Source organism: Thalassophryne amazonica, chromosome 16, assembly GCF_902500255.1.
Source record: "Thalassophryne amazonica chromosome 16, fThaAma1.1, whole genome shotgun sequence".
NCBI lineage: Eukaryota > Metazoa > Chordata > Actinopteri > Batrachoidiformes > Batrachoididae > Thalassophryne > Thalassophryne amazonica.
The window spans coordinates 75,320,041-75,347,605 of record NC_047118.1 but is presented as its reverse complement, the minus strand read 5'-3'; the positions used below and the strand labels follow the sequence as shown (position 1 = coordinate 75,347,605).

Genomic DNA, 27,565 nt, shown 5'->3' with positions numbered 1-27,565 from the left:
ATGTGTTTCGGTTTATTTATGATCCGAAGCACAAACGTGTCAAGGTGGTTTTGCAGGCGAGAGAACAGAGCTACTCTGGTTAGCAATGAAAGGTAACACTTAATGACACGACGTCTCCCACCTCCTCGCCTTTTCTTCTCCAGCGGGAACCAAAAAAAAAAAAAAAACCTTTTCACGACTGCTTCAGTGATTGCAGCCAAAAACAAAACCATACACCTTTTATCCATGGGAAGTTATGCTGTATATATATATATATATACGTATATATATGAAACGGAGGTTTCCATAAGTGGTCAAATCCCGCGATATCACGGAGGGTTCAAATGAGACTACGGTCTCCTATTAACCATCAGATGACAAGGTAAAACCTAAATCTAATTCTAATGTCAGTTTGAAGCAGAAACGAGGCTGTTTTAAGCAGAAACGAGGCAATAATCAGTCACGCTTTGAAATGAGGGATGCGCAGTGAATGCATCAGCTAGTAGTTCATGTAGCTGCAGCGCTCTGAATGCTTCCTCCATCTTTTATTATGAATTAATGCTGAATTTATGTGCAAATTATTGTTGTACAAAAGCTTCAGATATCTGTCACTGAGATAGATGATGACTGGAGTGCAGTTTTAAGCAGAAATGAGGTGATAATCCGTGAACCGCGGCTGATGACACATGCGCAGTGAAGACAGGGTGGACCGATTTTTAGGGGAGAACCATTCAGTCTGGGACACTGGTGCATGTTACTGGGCTTGACCTGCCATTCAGAGATGCTTGAGTTTTTACCCGAGACCATCAAATATGGTCATCCGGTATTGCAAAGGCTTTGCGTCTGTCCATCCGCCCATCTGTCTGTGCTCAGTATAACTCCAGTCCTATTACTGCCAGAGTCTTCAAATTTACAGGGAACATTCTTGGGACACAGACCTTGGACAAGTTCAAAGATGGGCAACCTTGACCTATTTTAAGAGGTTAAAATGTCACATTCTGTTTCAATATGTTCAGTTTTGTTTTTGAGTAGCAGGCATGACAGCCAATCAGAGTAGAGCTGCTGGCTGGTTGCTTTGTTTTGTGTGTTTATATACATGTTTCTCTAAAGTTATGCAAAAACTAGTTAGAAATAAACACTTCTAAAATGGCAGATGCTGTTTCTGGAAACTGATAACACCTCTGAACAAGACATTTCGTGGATGTTAGCATGGTGACATCACAGGCTGGTAGCTAGCTGCAAAACTCCATTCCGTTTGTGTGTAAATACATCCTCTTTGTCATATATGATGTAAAAGCTAGTGAGAAAATAGCACTTCTAAAACTAAAAATGCTGTTTTTACCTGATAACACCTCTGGAGTCATTTACAAGACGTTTTGCAGATGCTAGCAAGCATGCTAACTTCAACTAACTCAAAGCTAACTTTCTATGGAATTAAATTTGTCTTGTTAATACCTGCAAATGCATAGAGGGTGATCAACAAATATTCCTTGATTTGCACAACTTCCGCTCTTAAAACGTAAATATTGTCAGTTATCAAGTTGTTCACCAATGAATATGGCTTTATACACCCTGAAGAAAACCATACACCCTGAGGCTGAAGCATTAGTGGACGTACGTGACACCGGTGGGAAATACACACGTGGAACAAGAGGTGAAGCTCTTAACAGACACAGAATATTTTACGTCCACTAATGCTTCAGCTGAACGGTGCTGTTTCTTTTTTTTTCTCCCTTGTTTCAGAAGCCATAACTGGCAACTGTCTTCTAGTGTTAGCGGCGGTTAGCCTGTGAGCGCGCCGTCGTGCTGATAATCATTCGAGTACATTTGTTTATTGAAGCTGCTGTAAATGAAGAAATTTATCAAAATATCAACATAAATTGCGAAGGTGTTTTTCTTCTTTCATCATCCATCCACCTCGAGTTCCAAGCGCTGTTTTCTAAGCGAGGCGGAAAGAATTGTACGTGACACCTAATTGGCTGATTACTCGGGTGGTATGAAAAATATTACCCGTCCGTGAAAAGGGTGTATTGCTATTTATTCTTTAGTGTTTTATCCAATGATATTGGCGTATCATTTATAGGTATATAGTAATTTTTTTGATTGATTAATTGATAGAGGGGCTTTATTGAACATGTTCAAATTGTATGTAAGACGACAGGATCGTAATAATTTTAACAACTGCATATTATAAAGAACGCAACGCTCATACAGCCGATGATATTTTAGCATTGTGTTATATTTGTATTTACTTTTCAGCATGGTGAAAGGCTAACAATTGTTTTCATGTGAAAACTGAGAAAACGTGATGCTGTGAATGTGTTCAGACACTTCGGACAGACACATGGACACAAACAGAACCTGTCCCAGTGGAACTGTTGGAGATGCAGCACCAGAATATCCAGACATCCTGTTGTTGCACCATTTCATTTTTATTCAAATAGAGACACTTGGAGGCTGTCAAGAGGACAACAAGTTGAACAGAAAAATGAGAAATTCTTTGATATCATGACATTTTAATACAGCGGTAATCATCCCGGTGAAAATAACCAATTCAGATAATGGAGTTCATGTTGTCCACCTCCGCTGTCCACCCACCTGAGGCCCAGGAACTCCAATAAGGAGTGTAGAGAAACATCCTCTGAAGGTTTCCAGGGACACACAGTGTCTTATTTCTCTAAAACATGTTTCAAGTAAAGATTCTGATTGGAGGGAAGCCCCTGAGACCCAAGCAAATATCCTCAGGACGTCGTTGCTCATGTGAAGATGGTGAATTTTGAAATACATAATTACAGCGACAAAAAAGGTACCAACCTCATGTTTTTGTTTATTCATTTTCTGTACCCACTTACTTCATTTAAGGGCCACAGGGAAGCTGGAGCCTATCACAGCAGTCACAGGCCGAGAGGTGGGGTACACCCTGGACTAGAGTGCCTTTATTAGAGAGAGTGGCGACATGACGTGACTCATGGTGCCATCTTGGGTTCAAAATAGCGTTCGGTGTTAATCTGTCTGCATGTAAATCAAGCAATTTTATTTATTTATTTGCTGAAAATGACGGGTTGTTGTGTGTTTGGATGCACAAATAGACACAGCAAGGACTTCAAGATGTACAGATTCCCCTAAGATCCGAACAGAAGAAAAATTTTGGAAAATAAAGTCAGCTGTGTGGGATGGAAGCCGACGTCATTATCAAAGCTTTGAGAGGTAAATTTATTGTTCAGTCCCATGTACAGTAAAACTCACCTAAACCATTGTTGTATAAATCAGATATTTGCAGTCACCGGACAAAAAAAGTTCCAAAGTTTTTGTATTCTTTTCCATGTAATAAGCACAGTATGTTTTGTACAGCGGATTTTTCCCCTCACATCCGATAAAATGTCACGTCCGATCGCAATGTATTTCCATTCGTTTCAATTTCAATTTAATTTATTTAAAAGGGACCATGTGCAATTAAAATATAAATGTTACCATTTGATGCATTGCACCAGAATTTGCATCTGTAGTCCCGAGACACAAATAAATATAACACATATAAAAACATCAAACATCACAAATTAAACCCCTTGTGAGACCGGAGACATTTATGTGAATAAAGTCTGTTTATTTTTTTCACACTGTGCTCAGAGTCGGAGCCGCAGCCTGACGTGCATCTGTTAAATCCGCAGACACAGCAAAAGGCTGTGATTTCACACTTTGCTGCTTTCAATCCTTTGTCTCTCATCACATTTTAATAGTTTTTACAGTGCGCACGCAGATAACATGTTGATAATGGATCAAACACATTTGGCAGAAAAAATGTATGTGGTTAAATAATTTTAAAAAATGTTGAAAACATAAAAGGTCCATTCAGTAGTTCGTGCAAATGGCACCATGTTCTGAGTTGACACCACTCTTCAATCAAGGCAGTCTACCCTGGACTAGGGATGAACCGATCCACATTTTTTCACTTCTGATCCGATCCTGATACTTGAATTTGAATATCTGCCGATGCCAATATTATTCCAATACCAGAGCCCCGTTCACTTTAACGTTATTATTATCATCACTATTGTTGATTTTATGAGGATATTTTGTATTCCCAGTTATACAGCTTCATGATAAAGTGTTTAGAGGAGGACTTTCTTACAAAGAAGATCTGAAAGTTCAGCTACAATTTGCCAGAAGGTACATCTAAGATGGAAGCCTAGATTTGATGTTTTGGTGAAAGAATTAAGTAGTTTTATTTATAGACTTAAAATAGAAATGACAGCGCTCTCTCTCTCACTCTGTCTCTCTCTCAGTCTCTCTCCTCAATTTCAGTGGAGCTTTAATGACACTGGAAACATATGTTTACATTGCCAAAGCAAGTGTTACAGTAAAAATTAAAAATGAAGTCCTGTCCCTCTCTCTCTCTCCCTCTCTTGTTGGCTCTCTGTCTCTCTCTCGCTCACCCACTGTTTCTCTCTCTCTCTCCCTCTCTTGCTATCTCTCTCTTGCTCGCTCGCCGTTTCCCTGCTGGGCAAACTTGGAACTTTTTGTAAACACATTGCCGTTCAACTGTAAAATAAACGGTAAATAAATTTGTAAATGTATCATCGCGTGATGCTCACGTGATGAACCCTGGATTAATACTGAAGGATTTTGATTGAGTTTTTTTGTCATTCAGCAGAAAGAAAGTGAAGCTTTGTTCATCTCTGCTCCTGACTGCTCTTCTCTGAGCTGCTGTTTTGTAGTGTGTCACAGCCTCAGGACACTGAAGTGGTTGATTTTTTTTCAGCAACAATTCAGTTAGTTTTTGGAAAATCCGTGCTCGGCGACACAGACAATTTGAATCCGAGAGCCGGCAGGAAATTGGCTGCTACCTGTGGTTTAGAACACTGCAGAAGAAACAGCTCAGCTTCAGCTCTGAACACCCCCCCCCCCCCCGCTTCCCTACACTCAGCAGTAAACAGCAGCAAGCAGTAGCAGATGGGAGGTTTCACAGATGTGTCTTCTCTCATGTATCAGAAAACGCCACAGGTTTTATCGATATTTTCTGATACTTGAATTATGTTGGTATCAGAAGCTGATACCGATATTGGATCGGCCGCAACCTTATCCTGGGCAGAACACCAGTCTGTCTCAGAGCCACCTATAGACAGACAAACTCAATCACACGTGCACCTATATGATCAATTGAAAGTTCCCAAGTCACCCAATAAAATAATCTCCCTCTCACCCGCCTGGGGAGGTATATGTGTTCCTCAAGCTTGGGACCTCTACCACAGGCCTGGGAGTTTGAGGGTTTGGTACAGTATCTTAGAGCCCCATCACTCTTAGCAAGAATGAGCATGAGCCAAGCAAATCGGGTGGAATGTCCAAAAAAAAAAAAAAAAAAAAAAAAACACCCTTCGTGTGAAGGAATAAGTATTACAGAGGACAACCGTCTGAATACCCAGCCTGCACTCCAACCCGCCCCGACTGGTGCACATTCTGTGTGCATCGGCAATCCAATTGTAGATGGAACATTATATCAATATCTAGAATGCTGTCAGATTGCAGTAAGAATACTATGAATGCACCTCAAATGCCGTATGGCTGCAGTTCGAACAACACCCGACATCTGGGTGGAGGGCATTTAAGGGGAGAGGCATGGCAAGCAAGCGATGCAGTCCGCTATCCTTTAGAGTCCTGCTGTATGTCTCTGCTGGACTCGAATGACATCCAACCCATGAAATGATAACATGTAAACCAGGATCCATTGACTATCACATCACTGTAGTGCATGTACACCTGTGTATCAGGCTGGTTGGTCAGGAATTGTAGGACTCAAATGTACAGCTCAAACAAACAGCTCTGGTTGTAAAAAGGTTTTACTTGGAAGGATTGCAGAGGTCGGTACATGAGATGGCAGTCCAGAACAAGCAGCAGTACAAAAATGATCAGGCTAAAGATGTGGTTGATGCAACAGTCAGGAGAACAGGAACACACTATGAGGCAGGCAGGACAAAGGAATGCAGGAACAGAGCTGGAAAGTGGCACAAGGTACAACAATCTGCCGAAGGACTAACATGTCCAGGGAATTTTCATTTTAGGTGCATGTCCACTGTGAGAGACATCAGCTAAAAAAAAAAAAAAGTCCGGAAATCACAATGTATGATTTTTTTTTTAATAATTTATTTGTATGTTACTGCTGCAAATAAGTATTTGAACACCTGTGAAAATCAATGTTAATATTTGGTACAGTAACCTTTGTTGCAATTACAGAGGTCAAACGTTTCCTGTAGTTTTTCACCAGGTTTGAACACCATGCAGTAGGGATTTTGGTCCACTCCTCCATACAGATCTTCTCTAGATCTTTAAGGTTTGGAGTTTCAGCTCCCTCCAAAGATTTTCTATTGAGCCAGGCCACTCCAGGACCTTGAAATGCTTCTTACGGAGCCCCTCTTTAGTTGCCTTGGCTCTGTGTTTGGGGTTATTGTCATGCTGGAAGGCCAAGCCATGACCCATCTTCAATGCTCTTACTGAGGGAAGGAGGTTGTTTGACAAAATCTCGCAATACATGACCCCATCCATCCTCCCTTCAATACGGTGCAGTTGTCCTGTCCCCTTTGCAGAAGAGCACCCCCAGAATATGATGTTTCCACCCCCATGCTTCACAGTTGGGATGGTTTTCTTGGGGTTGTTCTCATCCTCTAAACGTGGTAAGTGGAGTTGATTCCAAAAAGCTCTATTCTGGTCTCGTCTGACCACATGACCTTCTCCCATGCCTCCTCTGGATCATCCAGATGGTCACTGGTGAACTTCAAATAGACCTGGACATGTGCTGGCTTGAGCATGGGGACCTTGCTGCCCTGCAGGATTTTAAACCATGACAGCATCATGTGTTAGTAATGTAATCTTTTGTGACTGTGGTCCCAGCTCTCTTCAGGTCATTGACCAGGTCCTTCTGTGTAGTTCTGAGCTTTCTCAGAATCATCCTTACACCACAAAGTGAGATCTTGCATGGAATCCCATACTGAGGGAGTTTGACAGTCATCTTGTGTTTCTTCCACTTTCTAATAAATAATCATAACAGTTGTTATCTTCTACCAAGCTGCTTGCCTGTTGTCCTGTAGTCCATCACAGCCTTGTGCAGGTCTACAATTTTGTCCCTGGTGTCCTTAGACAGCTCTTTGGTCTTGGCTATGGTGGACAGGTTGGAGTGTGATTGATTGAGTGTCTGAACAGGTGTCTTTTATACAGGTAACAAGTTCAAACAGGTGCAATTAATACAGGTAAAGAGTGCAGAATAAGAGGGCTTCTTAAAGAAAAATTAACAGGTTTGTGTGAGCCAGAATTCTTGCTGGTTGGTAGGGGATCAAATACTTATTTGCAGCAGTAACATACAAATAAATTATTAAAAAAAAATCATACATTGTGATTTCCGGATTTTTTTTTTTTTAGATTATGTCTCTCACAGTGGACTAAGATGAAAACGTTAGACCCCTCCATGATTTCTTGCAAAATCACAGGGTGTTCAAATACTTACTTTCCTCACTGTAACCCCAGGTGACGAGTAGCAAATCAAGAACAGGTGTGCATGGAAGGCACCAGAATAAGGGCATGGCCAGAAAGGGGGAAAGACCAACCACCAAGCACCAAGAGACAGACAAGCGCGATAGAGACAGACAGACCCAAGCAGAAAAACCCCACAAGAAAATAAACACACAGAAAACCAATGAAACAGAAAAAAATAACAGACTAGAAAAATAAAACCGAATAGCCAGAACCAAAACTCAAAACCTGACAGTACCCCCCTCCTGTGGCCGACTCCAGACAGCTCAGGAGAACCCGGATGAGAAGCGTGAAACTCATGAATCAGAGCAGGATCCAAAACAAAGTGGGAGGGAATCCATGGCCATAGCCCTCCCAGGTCATGAGATACTGGAACCCACATCCACGGCGGTGAGAGTCCAGGAGCCGCTGCACAGTAAAGACTGGGGCACCATTCACAAACCAGGCGGTAAGTGGGGTAATGGCTGGATCTGACAGGTTTGACATGGCTGATATGGAAGGTTGGATAGATGTGCATAGGCCTTGGGAGACGGAGTCAAACAGACACTGGGTTAATGACTTTGGAAACCGGGATCAACAAAAGCTGACACAGAAACAGGCGAATTTTCTGAGATTAATTTACCCGGAATTATATTTTGTGCTGCGGATAGAGTAATAAAGTTTTGACTCACTCGTAAATCGGACTTTGGCTGCACGGTGGCACCCCTGGCCTGACAATTGATTATCAAATGTCCAGACTGTCCACATTAAAAACAGAGTCTGTCCTCTCGCTGGCGTTGTCTCTCAGCCGAAGACAGACGGGTGTGACCCAGTTGCATGGGCGCCTCAGTGCTGCGATGCGGTTGATTCTGTTCCAATGAAGCTGGAGGAGGACAAACGGTTGGGATGTATGGCGGAGCGTCGTTTAGGTAACCAAGCTGCTTGGTGGGGAAGATCCTGGAGATGCCGGTCGGTCCGGATGATGAGCGCGATGAGCTCATGAAGGTAAGGTCAACAGCTGCGAGCTGGTCCTGGATATTGTCTGTCAGGCCCTGGAAGAAAACATCAAGGAGCACCGCAGGATTCCATTCTTTTTTGCTCGCCAGGACGTAGAAGCCAATGGCGTAGTCTAAGAATCAGCGGCCGCCCTGCTTAAACCTCATCAGGGTGTGTGCAGCTTCATGCCCCGGTGACGTGTGTTGAAACACCTGTTATAGAGCAGCAGTGAAAGCCGGAAGAGAGGCACAGGTGGCAGACTGACGATCCCATTCTGCCGTTGCCCATGCCGCAGCATGACCGGTCAGGTGAGTTATCAGGAATGCTATCTTCATCCTTTTGGATGGGAACATTGATGACATGAGCTCGAAAAGCAACTCACACTGAGTTATAAATGGTCTGAGGTCACCGGACCCATCTGAGAAGCGTTTAGGCTGAAGACAGGTTCAGGTACGAAAGCCGGTGAGGCTGCTGACGGCCCGGTGGAGGTGCACTGGTGCTGCCGGTGGCCTATCAGAAGTAGCCTGAAGATGTAATCTTGACCGTAACTGGCCCATCTGGGTGCTCACCGATGTCTTAAAGGAGTCCTGGCATTTAGTGAGCTCGCTAAACCCGGAAGTGAGAGTGGTGAGCTGGTCTTCCTGCTGTACGAGCTGTCTATTATGGTGGCGTACCACCAGCTGGAACGGGTCTGAGCCAGCTGTGTCCATGGTTGGCCAGATTGTTCTATCAGGCTTGGTGGTCAGGAATTGTAGGACACAAATGCATGGCTCAAACAAACAGCTCTAGTTGTAAAAAGGTTTTACATGGAAGAATTGCAGAGGTCAGTACACAAGTAGGCAGTCCAGAACAAGCAGCAGTACAAAAATCATCAGGTTAAAGACGTGGTCGATGCAACAGGCAGGAGGTCAGGAACACACTATGAAGCAGGCAGGACAAAGGAACGGAGGTACAGCGCTGGAAAGTGGCACAAGGCACAAAAATCTGGCGACGGACTAACACACCCAGGAAGCCTATTCAACCCCAGGTGACGAGTAGCAAATCAAGAACAGGTGTGCATGGAAGGCACCAGAATAAGGGCGTGATTCTTTAAAATACATAAATATAATGCACAAAGTTTGACATCATTCATTCTTTGTGATTCAGTGATACGATAACATTTGGTTTTGTGTCACATTTAATAAATTCTGTTCCATTTTGAACCATTTTGTCCTCAAGTAACAAACCAACCCTTCAACCATGGTCAATCCATTTGGCATTTGGGCTCTAAAAGGTTTGGTTTTAACAGCTTTGACCTTCAGTCTGATCTTTCAGCATCACCCAAGGATAAAAGGTCATGTGACCAAATGAAAAGCCCTCTATAGAAATACAACCAAAAATTTGACCTTGGCATGTGACCTTAACTTTTAACTGATTTTTCTCAATATCAAGTAACTTTATTCTTGGCTGACCCAGTCTGAGTTATTTTGTTCAAATGCAGACAGACAAACGCCTCTCACTCGCAAAACTGCGCACGGTGTAAAAAGGTTATCCAAGATTGAAATATTTCATGCTTAATGTTTTCTGCAACAGCAAACATTGTTTCTTTGTGGAGTTTAAGTGATTAAATGATAGTTCTGTAACTATGAGCAAACCTCACCAGTCCGGCTGTCGGTGAGACATTGTGTGTATTTTGTTGAGGATCTTATTATTCTGATCTCAGTGATTTTGTGTCACCATCAGACGTTCTGTGTGGACTGAAACATCAGTGGGTGAGTTGCCATTTGTCATTCTGTCTGCAACCAGTTGTCACTCAACTAACTTCTTGTCTGACCAAACAGGTCTCTCTCGCCTCTGTTTTTTTTTTTATCTCTCTCTCTCTCTCTCTCTCTCTCTCTCTCTCTCTCTCTCTCTCTCTCTCTCTTCTTGTGCACTCTAACCTTGATAGTGTCCATTTCCTTTATTGAAAAGTTTCTTGTCTGTCTTGCACTCAGAGGCAGACAGGCGTGATCTGTATTTTAAACTATTGTGTCTGGCCGAACCCTTGGCTACGGGCCTGTTTTAATGCCATGCCATCTACCATCACTATCTTTGCGATTGGCTGCTCTGGTACTGATTTTTAAGGACAAGGGTGATGTGCAGAGCTGCAGAAACTACAGAGGTATATTTGATCAGCCAAAGCATAAAGTTATGGGAAAGAGAAGTAGCAGCTACAGATAGAAAAGAGGAGAAGATCTGTGAGCATCAAATGTGCTGAGAGTGCTGACTGAAGAGAAGGCCAGGATGTTTGTGGATTTAGAGAAAGCTTATAATAGAGTGCCAAGAAAAGAGTTGTGGCATTGTATGAGGAAGTCTGCAAGAGTGAAAGGCAAAGTTTACAAGACCGGAGTGAGACCAGACATGTGGTACGGCTTAGAGGTGACGGCGCTAACAAAAAGACAGGACGCAGAGCTGAAGATGTTGTGATTTTCCTTTGGGAGTGATGAGGATGGACAGGATTAGGAACGAACACATCAGAGGAATATCACAGGGAGGACGGTTTGGTGACCAAATCAGAGAGCCGAGATTGAGATGATGTGGACATGTGCAGTGGAGGGACACGGGGTATATAGGGAGAAGGATGCTGAGGCGTCACCAGCAAAATGAAACTTTAAACATTTTGTTCTCATCTTCCGTCACGTTAGCTTCCTCACAGCAGCCGTGATGATTTTTTTCCCAGGTGTGATGATGTCAGCTTTGTCAGGGATAATGTTATTGATGGAAGAGTAATGTGACAGGTACCTCTCTCAGGTAACAGGATATTCCTCTCAGCGCTTCTCCCGTGGCGGTCGGAGACGGCAGCTGTCAGAGACACAAAGAGGGAAAAACAAATTTCTGTGAGAATTTTTAGAAATGTATGGCCTGGTTGCTGCAGCGATGTTGATGGACCCAGAACATGACTCATCTGGATCATATAGATTTGTACTTATTGATTCTTGAGAAAACCTTGACCAGAGGCACACACAGAGGAACGTGTGGGTTGGGACTCATTCTTATTACCATCATTACGGCGCCCTTGATCAAAGATCCCCAGTTATAAAGAGCTTTGAAGTTCTGCTTTTGATGGAAAAAAATAATATAATATAATATATTAATATCTTGATCAACATTGCAAAATTTCAGACTGAAATCTGCCAATAATATGGGGTTTGGTTTGACTAAATCATTTATCTTCACTTGTCATATTGTTTATGATGATTAGCTCCACTTTGATGACACAACCATGGTTCTAGCTCCACCCATTTGAACACAGCTGCTTAACTGTTAAGCCCTGGTCCCACCGAATATTGAAGGATGAATGACAGGCTCAAATGACAGATCAGTCGTGGCTCATTAGAGGCTGATACCTGGCACATGCAAGGTACTTAAAGGCAAATAGAGGCTTCTTCATAGCGGATACGTGATAGATTTATACGTGGATCATCATTCAAATAATTACTGACAGATCCATACAGTAGTGTTCAGAATAATAGTAGTGCTATGTGACTAAAAAGATTAATCCAGGTTTTGAGTATATTTCTTATTGTTACATGGGAAACACAGAAGCAGTAGATTCAATAGATTATCACAAATCCAACAAGACCAAGCATTCATGATATGCACACTCTTTTTTTTTTATATACTTATTTTTTATTGGGGTTTTTGCAGTAACAAAACAAACAAACATGTGGGTCACTGTTTACATTTAGTTTACATTTTGTGTGTATTCTAACCATTTTTTCCAGCGTTTTAAAAAGACATGTCCTTGAAGTCTAAGGGAAAAGGTCAGTTTCTCCATAATGTAGATTTCTTCGATGATGTCCAGCCAGTGATTAAGACTTGGAGGGTCGGGTTTAGTCCAGTTCCTTGTGATAGCTTTTTTCGATGCAACTGACATAACTTTAAAAAGGTACATGTCCTCTTTCTGAAAAGCCTCTTCTGTTAGAAGGCCGAGGAGATAGATTTGGGGATCCCTGGGAATTGCATATGACAAAATAGTTTGTGTTATTTCAAATACATTGTCCCAGAAAGGTTTTAATTTTGTACACGTCCAAAAAATGTGAGAGTGATTGGCATTCGAGTGACCACACTGTCTCCAACACGGCTGAACAAACCCTTGTATTTTAGCTGTAATTTGAGGAGTAATGAAGAATCGCATGAGGCACTTCCACCCAAATTCCCTCCACCTTTTGGAGCTTGTTGTGGTTTGCTGTGTATTGCACATCTTCAGCCAATCACCCTCTAACAGGACAATGCTGAGTTCTTCTTCCCATTTAGATTTGATATAAAATGTGTTATTACCTTTTTGTTTTTGCAGCCCTTTATAAAGTTTGGATACTGTTTGTAAAAGTTTATAAGCGTCTGTGAATACTTTCAAAAAGACATTATTTGTGCTGGGATCATCAGATTTAATTTCAACATTATAAAAATGACGAACCTGCAGATATCTGAATAAGTCTGAATTATCCAAATTAAATTCTACTTTCAATTTTCCGAAAGGTTTAAAAATATTTCCCTCAATAAATGTACACAGAGCTGATAAACCTTTTTCTTTCCAAGTTGAGAATGTGGAGTCCAACTTGCCTGGTTGAAACCGTAAAAAGGAGGAGGGCCAGACCAAAATGCTGACTATCTTCGACAAATTATATTTTCTGATTATTCTATGCCATATAAATAAAGTGTTCTGTACAATACAGTTTTTGCTATTTGGCTTGTTCATGCTGTCTCCCAATAATGCCATTGGTGGTATAGGCTCTAAATCTATCTCAATTTGTTTCCATCCTGATTCAAATTCAGGAGAACACCAACATACTATATTTCTTAATTGGGCTGCAAAATAATATTCTTTCAGATTAGGAACAGCCAAGCCACCACTTTCTTTACATATTTGGAGTGTTTTAAGTTTAACCCTTGGTCTGGCACCTGCCCATATAAATCGTGAAATTAATTTGTTCCAAGTATTAAAATGTGAGTCTGGGATTATAATGGGCAGTGCCATAAAAAATATAAAAATCTTGGTAAAATATTAAACTTCACTATCTCAATTCTTGAACCAAAATCCAATGTAAGTGATGACCATCAACTAATGTCCTTCTGTATCGAGTCAATTATTTTATTTGTTTGTATTGTTGTCTTATTAAATTACTTGGTTGATAATCGATGGTCAAGACTTGGGTCTTAGTAATATTTAAGTGATAACCTGACAAATGTCGAAACTCTTAAAACTGACATAAGTTTTGGAATTGATTCATTAGGATTCTGTAGGTAAGTGATAATATCATCAGCAAACAGGGCTATTACATGTTTAGTGTTGGCTATTGTGATACCTTGAATTTCATCATTTTGTCGTATTTCCTGAGCTAGAGGCTCAATAAATAAAGCAAAGAGGGAGGGGCTGAGCCCACAACCCTGACGATTTCCCCTATACAATTGAAAACTAGATGTCAGATGGCCATTAATTTTGATTCTAGCTACTGGATTGTTATAAAGCGTCTGGATACAAGTGATAAATTTACTGTTAAATCCAAGTCGTTCCAGTACTTTGTATAAAAATGGCCAGCTGACCCGATCGAAGGCCTTCTCCGCGTCTAGGCTTACTAAGGCCATGTTCAGTTTCTGTTTCTTTGCTTCCTCAATAATATGCAGTGTTCGTCTTATGCTATCATGTGTTTGTCGGCCTTTTATGAATCCTGTCTGGTCTTTGTGTATCACCTCCAGTAAATAGTTCTCTAGTCTTTTGGACATAATATGGGTAAACTCTACATTACATTCAAAATTGAGATGGGGCGGTAGGATTCGCAATATTCTTTGTTTTTGCCTTCTTTGGGTATGACAGATATGATTGCCTCTCTCCAGGATGGGGGTATTTCAGCTCTGTCTAATGTCCAATTAAATGATTTTAGCAATAAAGGTGCAAGGTCTTGTTTAAACAATTTATACCACTCATTAGGGTATCCATCACTGCCAGGCATTTTAGAGTTTTTAAGATGACCAATTGCAATATCTAATTCTTTTCTAGTAATGGGGGCAGTTAGGACTTCATTTTGCGTTATTCCTAGTGAAGGCAAATCTAGTTGAGATAAGTAATTAGTGATATCACTATCCATCACTGGAGGGGGGCTTGAGTACAATTTTTCATAATATTTTTCAAAGATAGTATGGATTTGCTTTATGTCATGAGTCAATTTACCTGAAGAGGGGTCCCTGATTCCGAGAACTGCATGTTTTTGTTCTTGTGTCCGAAGACGTCTCGCTAATATTTTTGTTGCTTTGGGGCCTGATTCATAATAGGTTTGTTTACAGAATCTTAACTGTTTTTCTACTTCTTCCTGGACTAAATCATTTATTTGGTGTTTAGTGTGTTTTATTTTATCGAACAATTTTTTGTCAGTATTGTGTATTAATTCGAGTTCGACATTTCTTGATATGTACACTCTTAAGGCTATGAAGTTGGGCTATTAGTAAAAAAAAGTAGAAAAGGGGGTGTTCACAATAATAGTAGCATCTGCTGTTGACGCTACAAACTCAAAACTATTATGTTCAAACTGCTTTTTTAGCAATCCTGTGAATCACTAAACTAGTATTTAGTTGTATAACCACAGTTTTTCATGATTTCTTCACATCTGCGAGGCATTAATTTTGTTGGTTTGGAACCAAGATTTTGCTCGTTTACTAGTGTGCTTGGAGTCATTGTCTTGTTGAAACACCCATTTCAAGGGCATGTCCTCTTCAGCATAAGGCAACATGACCTGTTCAAGTATTTTGACATATCCAAACTGATCCATGATACCTGGTATGCGATATATAAGCCCAACACCATAGTAGGAGAAACATGCCCATATCATGATGCTTGCACCACCATGCTTCACTGTCTTCACTGTGAACTGTGGCTTGAATTCAGAGTTTGGGGGTCATCTCACAAACTGTCTGTGGCCCTTGGACCCAAAAAGAACAATTTTACTCTCATCAGTCCACAAAATATTCCTCCATTTCTCTTTAGGCCAGTTGATGTGTTCTTTGGCAAATTGTAACCTCTTCTGCACGTCTTTTATTTAACAGAGGGACTTTGTGGGGGATTCTTGCAAATAAATTAGCTTCACACAGGTGTCTTCTAACTGTCACAGCAGACTGCATTCGTAGGCTGCATATGGGCCCATTTCAAAGGCTCTTTGGAATGCAGCCCAAGTGTGCAGCTTTATTTCCCCTGAAAACATTGGATACAAGAGGTGTGTCCTTCAGTGCTCCAACAATCCCATCAGTCATTGTGCACCTCCCCCACCAAAAAATACATGGTAAACTAAAAAACAAACAAACAAAAAACATGGACACTTTGGCCTCCATATGTACAATTAGAAATAAGTAATGCTGAATATGTATATGTCACAGACATGAGCAAAGCTCTTCAGCATCTCATCATGTCATTTAGGTCCTTCAGGCTTTTTTTTAGTAAATGGTTTTGCCCCCCAGATCGCCCCAACTATAGCTCTCTTAACCACCCCCCAACCCCCACCCCTCAGCGTTTTTAGCATTTTTCTTTATTTGCAGATCACATGCCTGGAAAGTCCTCACCATCTGATTTAGGTCCTACACACTTTATTTTCTGTAAATGCTTCTGGGGAGCATTAGCATGGCTAAAAGCCTTTAGCTTCTTTGAGATTTCTCCCTTGACCTCCCCCTCCCCCCAACTACAGCCCTCTTAACCCCCTGCCACTTTAAGCATTTTTAAAAAAAGGTAGATGTAAATTAATATTTAAACTTTTCAGATAGTTGACAGTAGCGCTGCACAATATGGCCAAATGATCATTTCTCAATATTGAAGCCAAATATTATATTTGTATTGATGTGATATACAGTGTGACTATGATTTCAGACAAAGTGCAGCAACAGTGAAAATTAAGCATTCTTAAACAAAACAGTAATAATATCACCCTCATTTTACACTCAGCCACTGGGTATTTCACACGTTAGTTTGTTTATGCCATTTCAAATACAAGAAATACAAAAAAATATAGAAAATAAAAGCTTCTAAAATCATCTTCCTTAAACTCAAACTGAAAGCAAATCTCTAAAACTTCATATAAATTAAAAATATAAAAGCCAAGATGATGGGTTACATAAGTAATATATAATACCCCTCATCTCCTCATCCTCATCTTCAACCGCTTATCCAGGATCAGGTCGCGGGGGCAATAGCTCCAGCAGGGGACCCCAGATTTTCCTTTCTCAGGCCACACTGACCACCCCCGACTGGGGGATCCCGAGGCATTCCCAGGCCAGTGTGGATGTATAATCTCTCCACATAGCCCTGGGTCTTCCCTGGGGTCTCCTCCGAAATGGAGGTGCCTGGAACACCTCCCTAGGAAGGCACCCATGGGGCATCCTTACCAGATGCCCGAACAACCTCATTTGGCTCCTTTCAATGTGAAGGAGCAACAGCTCTACTTCGAGCTCCCCATGGATGAACGAGCTTCTCACCTTATCTCTAAGGGAGACACCAGCCACCCTCCTAAGGAAGCCCATTTCGACCATGTGTACCCGCGATCTAGTTCTTTCCGTCATGACCCAACCCTCATGACCATAGGTGAGAGTAAAATAGAATAGAATAGAATGCTTTTTATTGTCATTATACACAAGGTACAACGAAATTAAGGAACAGACTGACAAGTACAACCCCTGGCAAAAATTATGGAATCACCGGCCTCAGAGGATGTTCATTCAGTTGTTTAATTTTGTAGAAAAAAAGCAGATCACAGACATGACACAAAACTAAAGTCATTTCAAATGGCAACTTTCTGGCTTTAAGAAACACTATAGGAAATCAAGAAAAAAAGACTGTGGCAGTCAGTAACGGTTACTTTTTTAGACCAAGCAGAGGAAAAAAATATGGAATCACTCAATTCTGAGGAAAAAATTATGGAATCACCCTGTAAATTTTCATCCCCAAAACTAACACCTGCATCATATCAGATCTGCTCGTTAGTCTGCATCTAAAAAGGAGTGAACACACCTTGGAGAGCTGTTGCACCAAGTGGACTGACATGAATCATGGCTCCAACACGAGAGATGTCAATTGAAACAAAGGAGAGGATTATCAAACTCTTAAAAGAGAGTAAATCATCATGCAATGTTGCAAAAGATGTTGGTTGTTCACAGTCAGCTGTGTCTAAACTCTGGACCAAATACAAACAACATGGGAAGGTTGTTAAAGGCAAACATACTGGTAGACCAAGGAAGACATCAAAGCATCAAGACAGAAAACTTAAAGCAATATGTCTCAAAAATCGAAAAATGTACAACAAAACAAATGAGGAACAAATGGGAGGAAACTGGAGTCAACGTCTGTGACCGAACTGTAAGAAACCGCCTAAAGGAAATGGGATTTACATACAGAAAAGCTAAACGAAAGCCATCATTAACACCTAAACAGAAAAAAACAAGGTTACAATGGGCTAAGGAAAAGCAATTGTGGACTGTGGATGACAGGATGAAAGTCATATTCAGTGATGAATCTCGAATCTGCATTGGGCAAGGTGATGATGCTGGAACTTTTGTTTGTCTGTATGTAAATCCCATTTCCTTTAGGCGGTTTCTTACAGTTCGGTCACAGACGTTGACTCCAGTTTCCTCCCATTCGTTCCTCATTGGTTTTGTTGTACATTTTTCGATTTTTGAGACATATTGCTTTAAGTTTTCTGTCTTGACGCTTTGATGTCTTCCTTGGTCTACCAGTATGTTTGCCTTTAACAACCTTCCCATGTTGTTTGTATTTGGTCCAGAGTTTAGACACAGCTGACTGTGAACAACCAACATCTTTTGCAACATTGCGTGATGATTTACTCTCTTAAGAGTCTGATAATCCTCTCCTTTGTTTCAATTGACATCTCTCGTGTTGGAGCCATGATTCATGTCAGTCCACTTGGTGCAACAGCTCTACAAGGTGTGATCACTCCTTTTTAGATGCAGACTAACGAGCAGATCTGATATGATGCAGGTGTTAGTTTTGGGGATGAAAATTTACAGGGTGATTCCATAATTTTTTCCTCAGAATTGAGTGATTCCATATTTTTTTCCTCTGCTTGGTCTGAAAAAGTAACCGTTACTGACTGCCACAATCTTTTTTTCTTGATTTCTTATAGTGTTTCTTAAAGCCAGAAAGTTGCCATTTGAAATGACTTTAGTTTCGTGTCATGTCTGTGATCTGCTTTTTTTCTACAAAATTAAACAACTGAATGAACATCCTCCGAGGCCGGTGATTCCATAATTTTTGCCAGGGGTTGTACAAAATTAAACAACTGAATGAACATCCTCTGAGGCCGGTGATTCCATAATTTTTGCCAGGGGTTGTAGATCAAGAGCTTCAGCTTTGGGCTGGTATGGTATAGTATGTTAGAGCAAATGCAATTCCTCCCCTGCTGCGCCGATTCTCTGGCCAATCTCATGCTCCATTGTCCCCTCACTCGTGAACAAGACCCTGAGGTACTTGAACTCCTTCACTTGGGGCAAGACCACATTCCCTACCCGCAGTAGGCAATCCATCGGCTTCCTGCTGAGAACCATGGTCTCAGATTTAGAGCTGCTGATCATCACAGCTGCTTCACACTTGGCTGCAAACTGATGCAGTGAGTGTTGGAGGTCACAGCTCGATGAAGCCAATAGGACCATATCATCTGCAAAAAGCAGTGATGGGACTCTGAGCTCACCAAACTGGAAACCCTTCCCCCCTGACTACGCCTCTATATCCTGTCCATGAATACCCCAAACAGGATGGTGACAAGAAGCAGCCCTGGCGGAGGCCGACGAGTCCGACTTACTACCAAGCACCCAAAAACAGCTTTCACTTTGTGATCACAGAGATTGGATGGCCTGAGAAGGGACCCACTCACTCCATACTGGGTATTTCAAACACAGTCCTAGTTTCCATCGGCCTTGCTTCAATTTTCAGCCGCCTGTTGTGTTCACTCATATTTGACTCTTTTGCCTGCTGTGCTCAGCTGGTCTTGTCCTCAGCTGTCTGACCTCTCCAAGCCTGCCTACATCTCACGCAAATAAACTGTAAAAACTGTTCTGTCTACCAGGTTGTCTGCATTTTGGGTCCTAGGTGTCAGTTCCTGGGTCAACCATTACAATTATGTGGTGTTTTGAGTAGAATTTTTAAGGGAAAAAATGAATTTACTCCATTTTGGGATAAGGCTGTAACAAAATGTGGAAAAAGTGAAGCGCTGTGAATACTTTCTGGACGTACCATAAGTTCATTAATTATTTTATAAAACCTGAAAAAGGTTTTAAAAATTCTTAGAACCGGAGGACAACTCAACAAATGAGTCTTAAGTTGGTTCTTGAAGGAGAATAAAATAAATGATCTTGTTGAAATTATCACTATATCGTCATTTATGTTCTATTTTTGCTGCTCAGAAATGAACTGCAGGTTTTGACATGTATCCCCCCCCACCCCAAGCTCAGATTAATGTCACATTTTATTTGCATGAAGTGTTTTTTTTTCTCTTTTAATGAAAGTCCTTCTGACCAAAACCTGTTCATCACCGACACGTGCAGATTGCAGGTACAAGCTGAGAGCATCAAGTTGAATCATGTGACATGGCGACAGATGACAGGTCGCCGAAGCTCGTCCAGGCCTCTCAGAGAGGCTTTCTGCCAGCGGGATGCTCACGCTTCATTATCCACATCGCATTTCACCGTAAAACACCACTATCCCGTTATTTCTCGCTGTGGTGTCGTCGCCGTTTCCAGAGAAAAGCACGTATCCATTCGGAGGCTATTTGCGTCCTGTGGTGTTCGGATTGAAGGGAAAATGAGACAGAATTTGTCTGCAGGCTTTTTGGCTCTCAAACGGAGGCTCATTTATGCCAATGTGACAAATGGTTTCATTTTGGGAAATCTCATTTGTGAGACAAGTGCAACCACGTAACCGCTTCAGCGTCACTTTCAAACAAGCGTAAATAAACACATTTAACTTTTGATTCATAATTCCTGTGCAAAAACAGTTTGATCTACTTTTTACAGTTCTGTAAGTTTAAAGTTCCATTTTAAACAACCTTAAAGCCACATGTGCGTGTATGAAACCTATACTTTAAAATAAATTGAACATCAAAATAAATTAAATTAAATATATATATTTAATCTATCACTGATTTCACCTCTATTTTATATATAAAAGTAAGAATGACGTGAGTTCAATCCTTCAAATAGTGATCACATTTGGCACAAATATACCTTAGACATTATTCTTTTGAAAAAAAAAACAACTGGCCACTTGAATTTTCAATAGGCAGCCAGGTAGGGGTCAACTGAAAAATTACACAGGGGTCAAAATTAAGGGCCCCTTCACACGTAGTGTGAAGTTTGGTCAAATACAGTGAAACAGCATGAAATACTGTAGTTCAAATTAGCGCACCACAAAACATCGCGTCGATGGGCAGGGATGCACGATCCCGGTGGGAGAGTTTTTGCATGCGACGGTGTCTTTTGAGCAGGAACAGTGTGAGGTGCACCACATTGCGCCACTTATGTGGAATAAATAAAAAATAAAACCAGCTGGTACCTGTGGGACCACATTGCGCTGCTTATGTGGAATAAAAACATTTTTTTTTTCATTTTTAAATATTTTTTAAAATTTTTCGAACCCGCACCTTCTAAAAGCTCTGAATGCCAGTCAGAAACTTTACCACGGAGCTACAGAGCTGTCCTTTGAAAGCTGTGGGAATCTGCCTCTTATCAGAAAGGACATTGAAGTATTACAAAAAAATTTAAATCACACACCATATAAAAGCACCGCATTTATCAAGTGACCAATACAAATATGATTCATCTGTTCCTCTGTAGATGGCCCATGGTCACAGACATACATTTATGAAATGACATGAATGAGAAGCAGAGTGCTCTGATGTCCACGTCTACTGGTCTGGTGCGTCCAGTTGCCCTGTGCGCATGTTCTGCCTGACACACGTGTCTTGTGGACGACGTGCCACAGCACCGACACTGCATCAGTGCTGTCAGTGTGCATGCCTGTTCACTGCAGCTTGTCGCCATGGTGTTATATGTTTTCATTTATGTCCACGTAAGTACACCGATCAGACACATGCTCCTCACAGTGGACAGTTGTTAGTCCATGTCTGTCCAAACACAGTAGGTGTTGTCCAGCTGGAATGTCCAGATCCACAGATCGCCACAGCTGCTTCTGCTGGAAGCCACACCTCCTGTGAGTGGAGCGCGCACATCCACGTGTCAGTGTGTGTTTGCAAAGTCACACTTGTAGAGAACGACAGTGATTGTCTGCAGTCTGTTGTCGTGCTGAGAGTGCGACTGACCACACATTTTCTAAGTGCCATGCGAGCGGTGTTAGATGTTGACGTGTGTCGCCTGGAATTTGGCTGGCGCCTGCCGCGAGAGGGTGCAATGGGTTCGTACAGTGCACACTCTGTCTTTCAGCCACTGGTGTGCGGAAATAGTTGTAGCAACAGGTGTACGAGGCGTTAGAGGCAGGTACAATTTTACACGTTTTACATGCGATTCCTGCTTTGTTCGCACTTCGACTAAACTTCGCACTATGTCTGAAGGGGCCCTAAAAGATGTTCCAATCATCTTGAAAACTATACCACATTATTTGCCTGGTCATAAAGATTCCAAAAAGGTATAGTTTGGACTATTTAATATAATTAATGAATGGAAGAGTTTTGACTGTGTTAAATGCTTTGTCTTCAAAGTAAAGGTCAAACAAGGTCAACGTCCATTGGATTCTATGACATGTGACATATGTGACACTGTAATGTGATAACTAAGCTTGACAGATGGTCCAAACTATTTCTTTTTAAAACCCTGTTAACCAATCAAAATTGGAGCAACTTTAACTTTTGACCCCTGTACAAACTGAAACCGACCTTTGCCACTACTCTTGCTGTTTTTACCACATAAATCCATAATATTCAATCACAGATAGCCCAAACTATACCTTTGTGGAATATTTTTGATCAGGCAAATAACATGATATAGTTTTGAATATGATTGGAGCATCTTTTAATTTTGACCCCTGTGTAATTCAATTAACTCCTACCTGGCTGCCTACTGAAAATTCAAGTGGCCAATCGTTTTTTTCAAAATAAGAATATTTAAGGAGTATTTGTGCAGAATTTGATGGTTGCATCACCATTTAAAGGATTCCATTCTAAATATTGTCTTATCTGCTGCACTATGTGTAAATTATATAAAGATACTGCACAGGAAATATATATAACACACACACACACACACACACACACACACACACACACACACACACACACACACACACACACACACACACACACACACACACACACACACACACACACACACACACACACACACACACACAAAGGCATCTGTATGTTTCCTGATATAAATGCAGATTTTTTTTTTGGTGGGGGGAGTCTCTGGTGACCTGTATTAGAAATGTGTAATATGACCTGTTTAAAACTTGCAGATGAAAACTGATTGATCGTGTTTGTTTTGGGTCGACCACACAATCTGAATTTAAAACCAAGATGACATTTTGATGAGCGCTGAAACATTTTGAAAACTGAACAAAAAGTTGAGTTGCTTTCAACTTCTAGATGTCCTATTTTTTAAAAAATAACCAGGTGGTATTTGTTGTGGAACAGATTTAAACCAGATGGTTTCAAATTCAGTCACAAACAAACAGCTCAATTTCCCCAATTTGAGCTATTTATCATGTCTTCAAATCTGGTTGTGACTAATCACCTCGTCATTGTAAATCTGTTTTCAGCTTTTAGCAACTGACTGAGATTGACCACCCCCCCAAACCCTGACCCAAAAAACAACAGCAACCCATATTTATATGTCTGTGTATTTTTAATAATCACTCAACTCCTGCATGTTGAAACACGATAAACATGAGTCATGATTAAATATGTTGTTTTGATAGTAATTTGCCAAAACTATTAAATCAAAATCCCGGATGTGCAGTAACATCCACCCGCACACGTCAATTCAAAAAATACCAATTCACATAAAGTGCATGTCTGTGGAAGTGGGAAGAAGCCGGAAAACCTGGAGGGAACCCGCGCAAACATGCAAATGCCACACAGAAAGGCCCAGGAGGGAAGTGATTGCAGGACCTTCTTGCTGTGCAGCAACAGTGCTAACCACTAATACACTATGCCACCCTAGTAAAAGATCAGATATAGATTAGTAATTAGTTAAAGTCAGATATTGATAATACAGGAGTTAGTCACATTTGTAGAAAGAAAGTAAAGGTACGGTGACACTTGCATGAATTCATCCTTGCACTGACACGGAATCTGCCGTGAGGGGTTAAACACATGCAAGTGTCAAGGCGCCTTAAGTCCTTATAGGTCCTGGGGCCTATTATCTCCAGTTTCTGTGGCCTGAAGATGACAAATGACCACAACTACCCCTGGGCAGGATGCTAGTCTATCAAAGGTTGCTTCCCATCTCAGGCCAATACCCATTTTACAGCTGGGTGTACTGAGACAATGTAGATTAAGTGTGTTGTCCAAGGACACAGACAGGTAGGTACGAGCAGGATTCAAACCCACGACTACATCTTGACTACATCACCTGCTTATCCACTGGGCTACCTGCTCTGCAGGGTCAGGTATAGAGAATGTAGTAGTTACATAAGTTCACTAACTAATTAGTGAAGTCATTAAGGTCAGATATCATGTAGTTAGTATAATTAGTTAAGGTCAGCTGTAGACAGTAAAGTAATTAGTTAAGGTTGGATATTGTGACGATTGTATATCATTTAGCTAAGTTCAAGTATAATTCAAGTAGTATAGTATAGTACAGTAATTAGTTCAGGTCAGACATAGATAGTGTAGTAAATTGTTGTGGTCAGATATAGATATCATCTATATTATAATAGCCAAGTGGCCTCTGTGTGCGTGTATGGCTTTGATCACGGAAAAAATTGAGAAGAGCTGACATTTGCCGCTTGGTATGCTTATGTATTTTGGGTCAAGGATGAACGCTGCGAAAATGGAAAGTTTATAGGACTAATATTTTTGGAGAAATTAGCGATATTAGCTAACAACAGTGAACAATGGATGTTGTATTTTTGGGAGAAATTAGCAATATTAGCTAACAACAGTGAAAAATGGATGTTGTATTTTTGGAGAAATGAGTGATATTAGCTAACAATAGTGAACAATGGATGTATTTTTGGAGAAAATAGTGATATTAGCTAACAGTGAACAATGGATGTTGTATTTTTTTTTTTTGAGAAATTAGCGATATTAGCTAACAACAGTGAACAATGGATGTTGTATTTTTGGGAGAAATTAGCAATATTAGCTAACAACAGTGAACAATGGATGTTGTATTTTTGGAGAAATGAGTGATATTAGCTAACAATAGTGAACAATGGATGTATTTTTGGAGAAAATAGTGATATTAGCTAACAGTGAACAATGGATGTTGTATTTTTTTTTTTGAGAAATTAGCAATATTAGCTAATAACAGTGAACAATGGACATTGTATTTTTGAAGAAATTAGCAATCTTAGGGCCCGGTCCCACTGGGGAGAGGATTGATTGCGCATGAATTGAGTATACAAATTACGGGCATTCGTTGTTGTCCGCAACAAAAATGGCCAAAAATGACAAATGTCCCAGTATGAATTATAGATATATTAATAATATATAGCAAATATATGATGAACAATCACAGTTGTATAACGCATGTAGTGAGGAAACGGATCAGACGCTTTGAGATTATCACGGCAGTTTTACAGGTGTTTATGAATGCATCGCTCACATGCTGCACGTGCACGGCATCTGCATTGCAGTCATAAAAGAAGCGCACTCGGGCGTCACTATTCACACCAACAATACAACCTCTGGATCATTTGCTGGACTTGGACAAGTTGATTGGAGTAAACAAGCAGTGAACAGGGTGAGTGGTGACATCAGTGGATCACATCAGAGCACAGCTCATCTGAACGATTATAACAAGAAGTTAAATCTGTTATAAACAGGAATAAATACTGTAACAGCTGCAGACAAGAAGGAAAAAACACGCAACTGTTTTATCAAGCCTTGACAATGTAAACAAGTCACATAATTACCTTTTTAGACGGCTCAAAATGCTTTCTGCAGCTTGTTAGCCGTCGTGCGCGTGAACAGCTCAGCTGCAGCTTCCTCTGTGATTCAGGAGGTGATTAGAGCCATTTTCAACAGCCAGTTTGCAGAATAAAATTATTAATCCGCCACGAAATAATTAGTTTATATACACAGCATCCAGTGCAAAGCGCGTGGCAGCCAGTAAAACAAAGAATGGCGTCCAGCTGTGAACACAGCACATCTGATTTGCATCCGCCGCAAATCAGATGCAGACATAATAAAAACGCTTGGCCAATCTGTATGCAGTTGCTACAACTTATTTTAGTTCGTGATGTGGACATGATGGGCACGCAAAATATCTGTTTTACACACTGTCCCAGTCCGCTGCCAAGCCGCAAATCCCTGTCAGTTGCAGATATCAGCAGATGACGGTGAATATACAGCACATAGATTGAGTATGTATTGAGTATGTATGGAGCATGTAAGGCGGATGTCAACCGCAGCCAAAAATTTGTGCAGCTCAAAAATCCTGATAACGGAAAAATGTACCTCTGCGGATAATTGCGGACGTGTGCGGGTGACGGCCGACTCATACAAGCATGTTTCACGGATATTGGAGATGTTAAGCAAATATGAGCCAATTTTGTGCGCAATCCATAAGCAAATCCTCCTAAACGCCAGTGGGACCGGGCCCTTAGCTAACAACAGTAAACAATGGATGTTGTATTTTTGGAGAAATTGGTGATATTTGCTAACAACTGTGAACAATGGATGTCTTTTTGGAGAAATTTGTGATATGAGCTAATAACAGTGAACAATGGATGTTGTATTTTTGGAGAAATTAGTGATATTAGCTAACAACAGTGAACAATGGATGTTGAATTTTTGGAAATATTAAGGGTTAGGGTTAGGATAACAGATAATCAACTCAACTCAATCAACTTTTTTCTTATATAGCGCCAAATCACAACAAACAGTTGCCCCAAGGCGCTCCATATTGTAAGGCAAGGCCATACAATAATTATGAAAGACCCCAACGGTCAAAACGACCCCCTATGAGCAAGCACTTGGCCACAGTGGGAAGGAAAAACTCCCTTTTAACAGGAAGAAACCTCCAGCAGAACCAGGCTCAGGGAGGGGCAGTCTTCTGCTGAGACTGGTTGGGGCTGAGGGAAAAAACCAGGAAAAAGACATGCCGTGAAGGGGGGCAGAGATCGATCACTAATGATTAAATGCAGAGTGATGCATACGGAGCAAAAAGAGAAAGAAACAGTGCATCATGGGAACCCCCCCACAATCTACGTCTAAAGCAGCATAACCAAGGGATGGTCCAGGGTCACCCGATCCAGCCCTAACTATAAGCCTTAGCGAAAAGGAAAGTTTTAAGCCTAATCTTAAAAGTAGAGAGGGTATCTGTCTCCCTGATCTGAATTGGGAGCTGGTTCCACAGGAGAGGAGCCTGAAAGCTGAAGGCTCTGCCTCCCATTCTACTCTTACAAACCCTAGGAACTACAAGTAAGCCCGCAGTCTGAGAGCGAAGCGCTCTAATGGGGTAATATGGTACTACGAGGTCCCTAAGATAAGATGGGACCTGATTATTCAAAACCTTATAAGTAAGAAGAAGAATTTTAAATTCTATTCTAGAATTAACAGGAAGCCAATGAAGAGAGGCCAACACGGGTGAGATATGCTCTCTCCTGCTAGTCCCCGTCAGTACTCTAGCTGCAGCATTGTGAACCAACTGAAGGCTTTTTAGGGAACTTTTAGGACAACCTGATAATAATGAATTGCAAGAGTCCAGCCTAGAGGAAATAAATGCATGAATTAGTTTTTCAGCATCACTCTGAGACAAGACCTTTCTGATTTTAGAGATATTGCGTAAATGCAAAAAGGCAGTCCTACATATTTGTTTAATATGCGCTTTGAATGACATATCCTGATCAAAAACGACTCCAAGATTTCTCACAGTATTACTAGAGATCAGGGAAATGCCATCCAGA

The 27,565-nt window shown here is 41.0% G+C and overlaps 1 protein-coding gene across 1 annotated transcript in view; it reads right to left on the bottom strand.

The window, feature by feature from the left end:
* Positions 1–27,565, bottom strand: part of doc2a (double C2-like domains, alpha) — a 221,177-nt gene that overhangs the window by 64,867 nt on the left and 128,745 nt on the right. Inside the window, exon 7 of the mRNA XM_034189703.1 lies at positions 11,233–11,292. Within this exon, the coding sequence (XP_034045594.1) occupies positions 11,233–11,292 (60 nt within the window). The remainder of the gene's footprint in view (positions 1–11,232; positions 11,293–27,565) is intronic.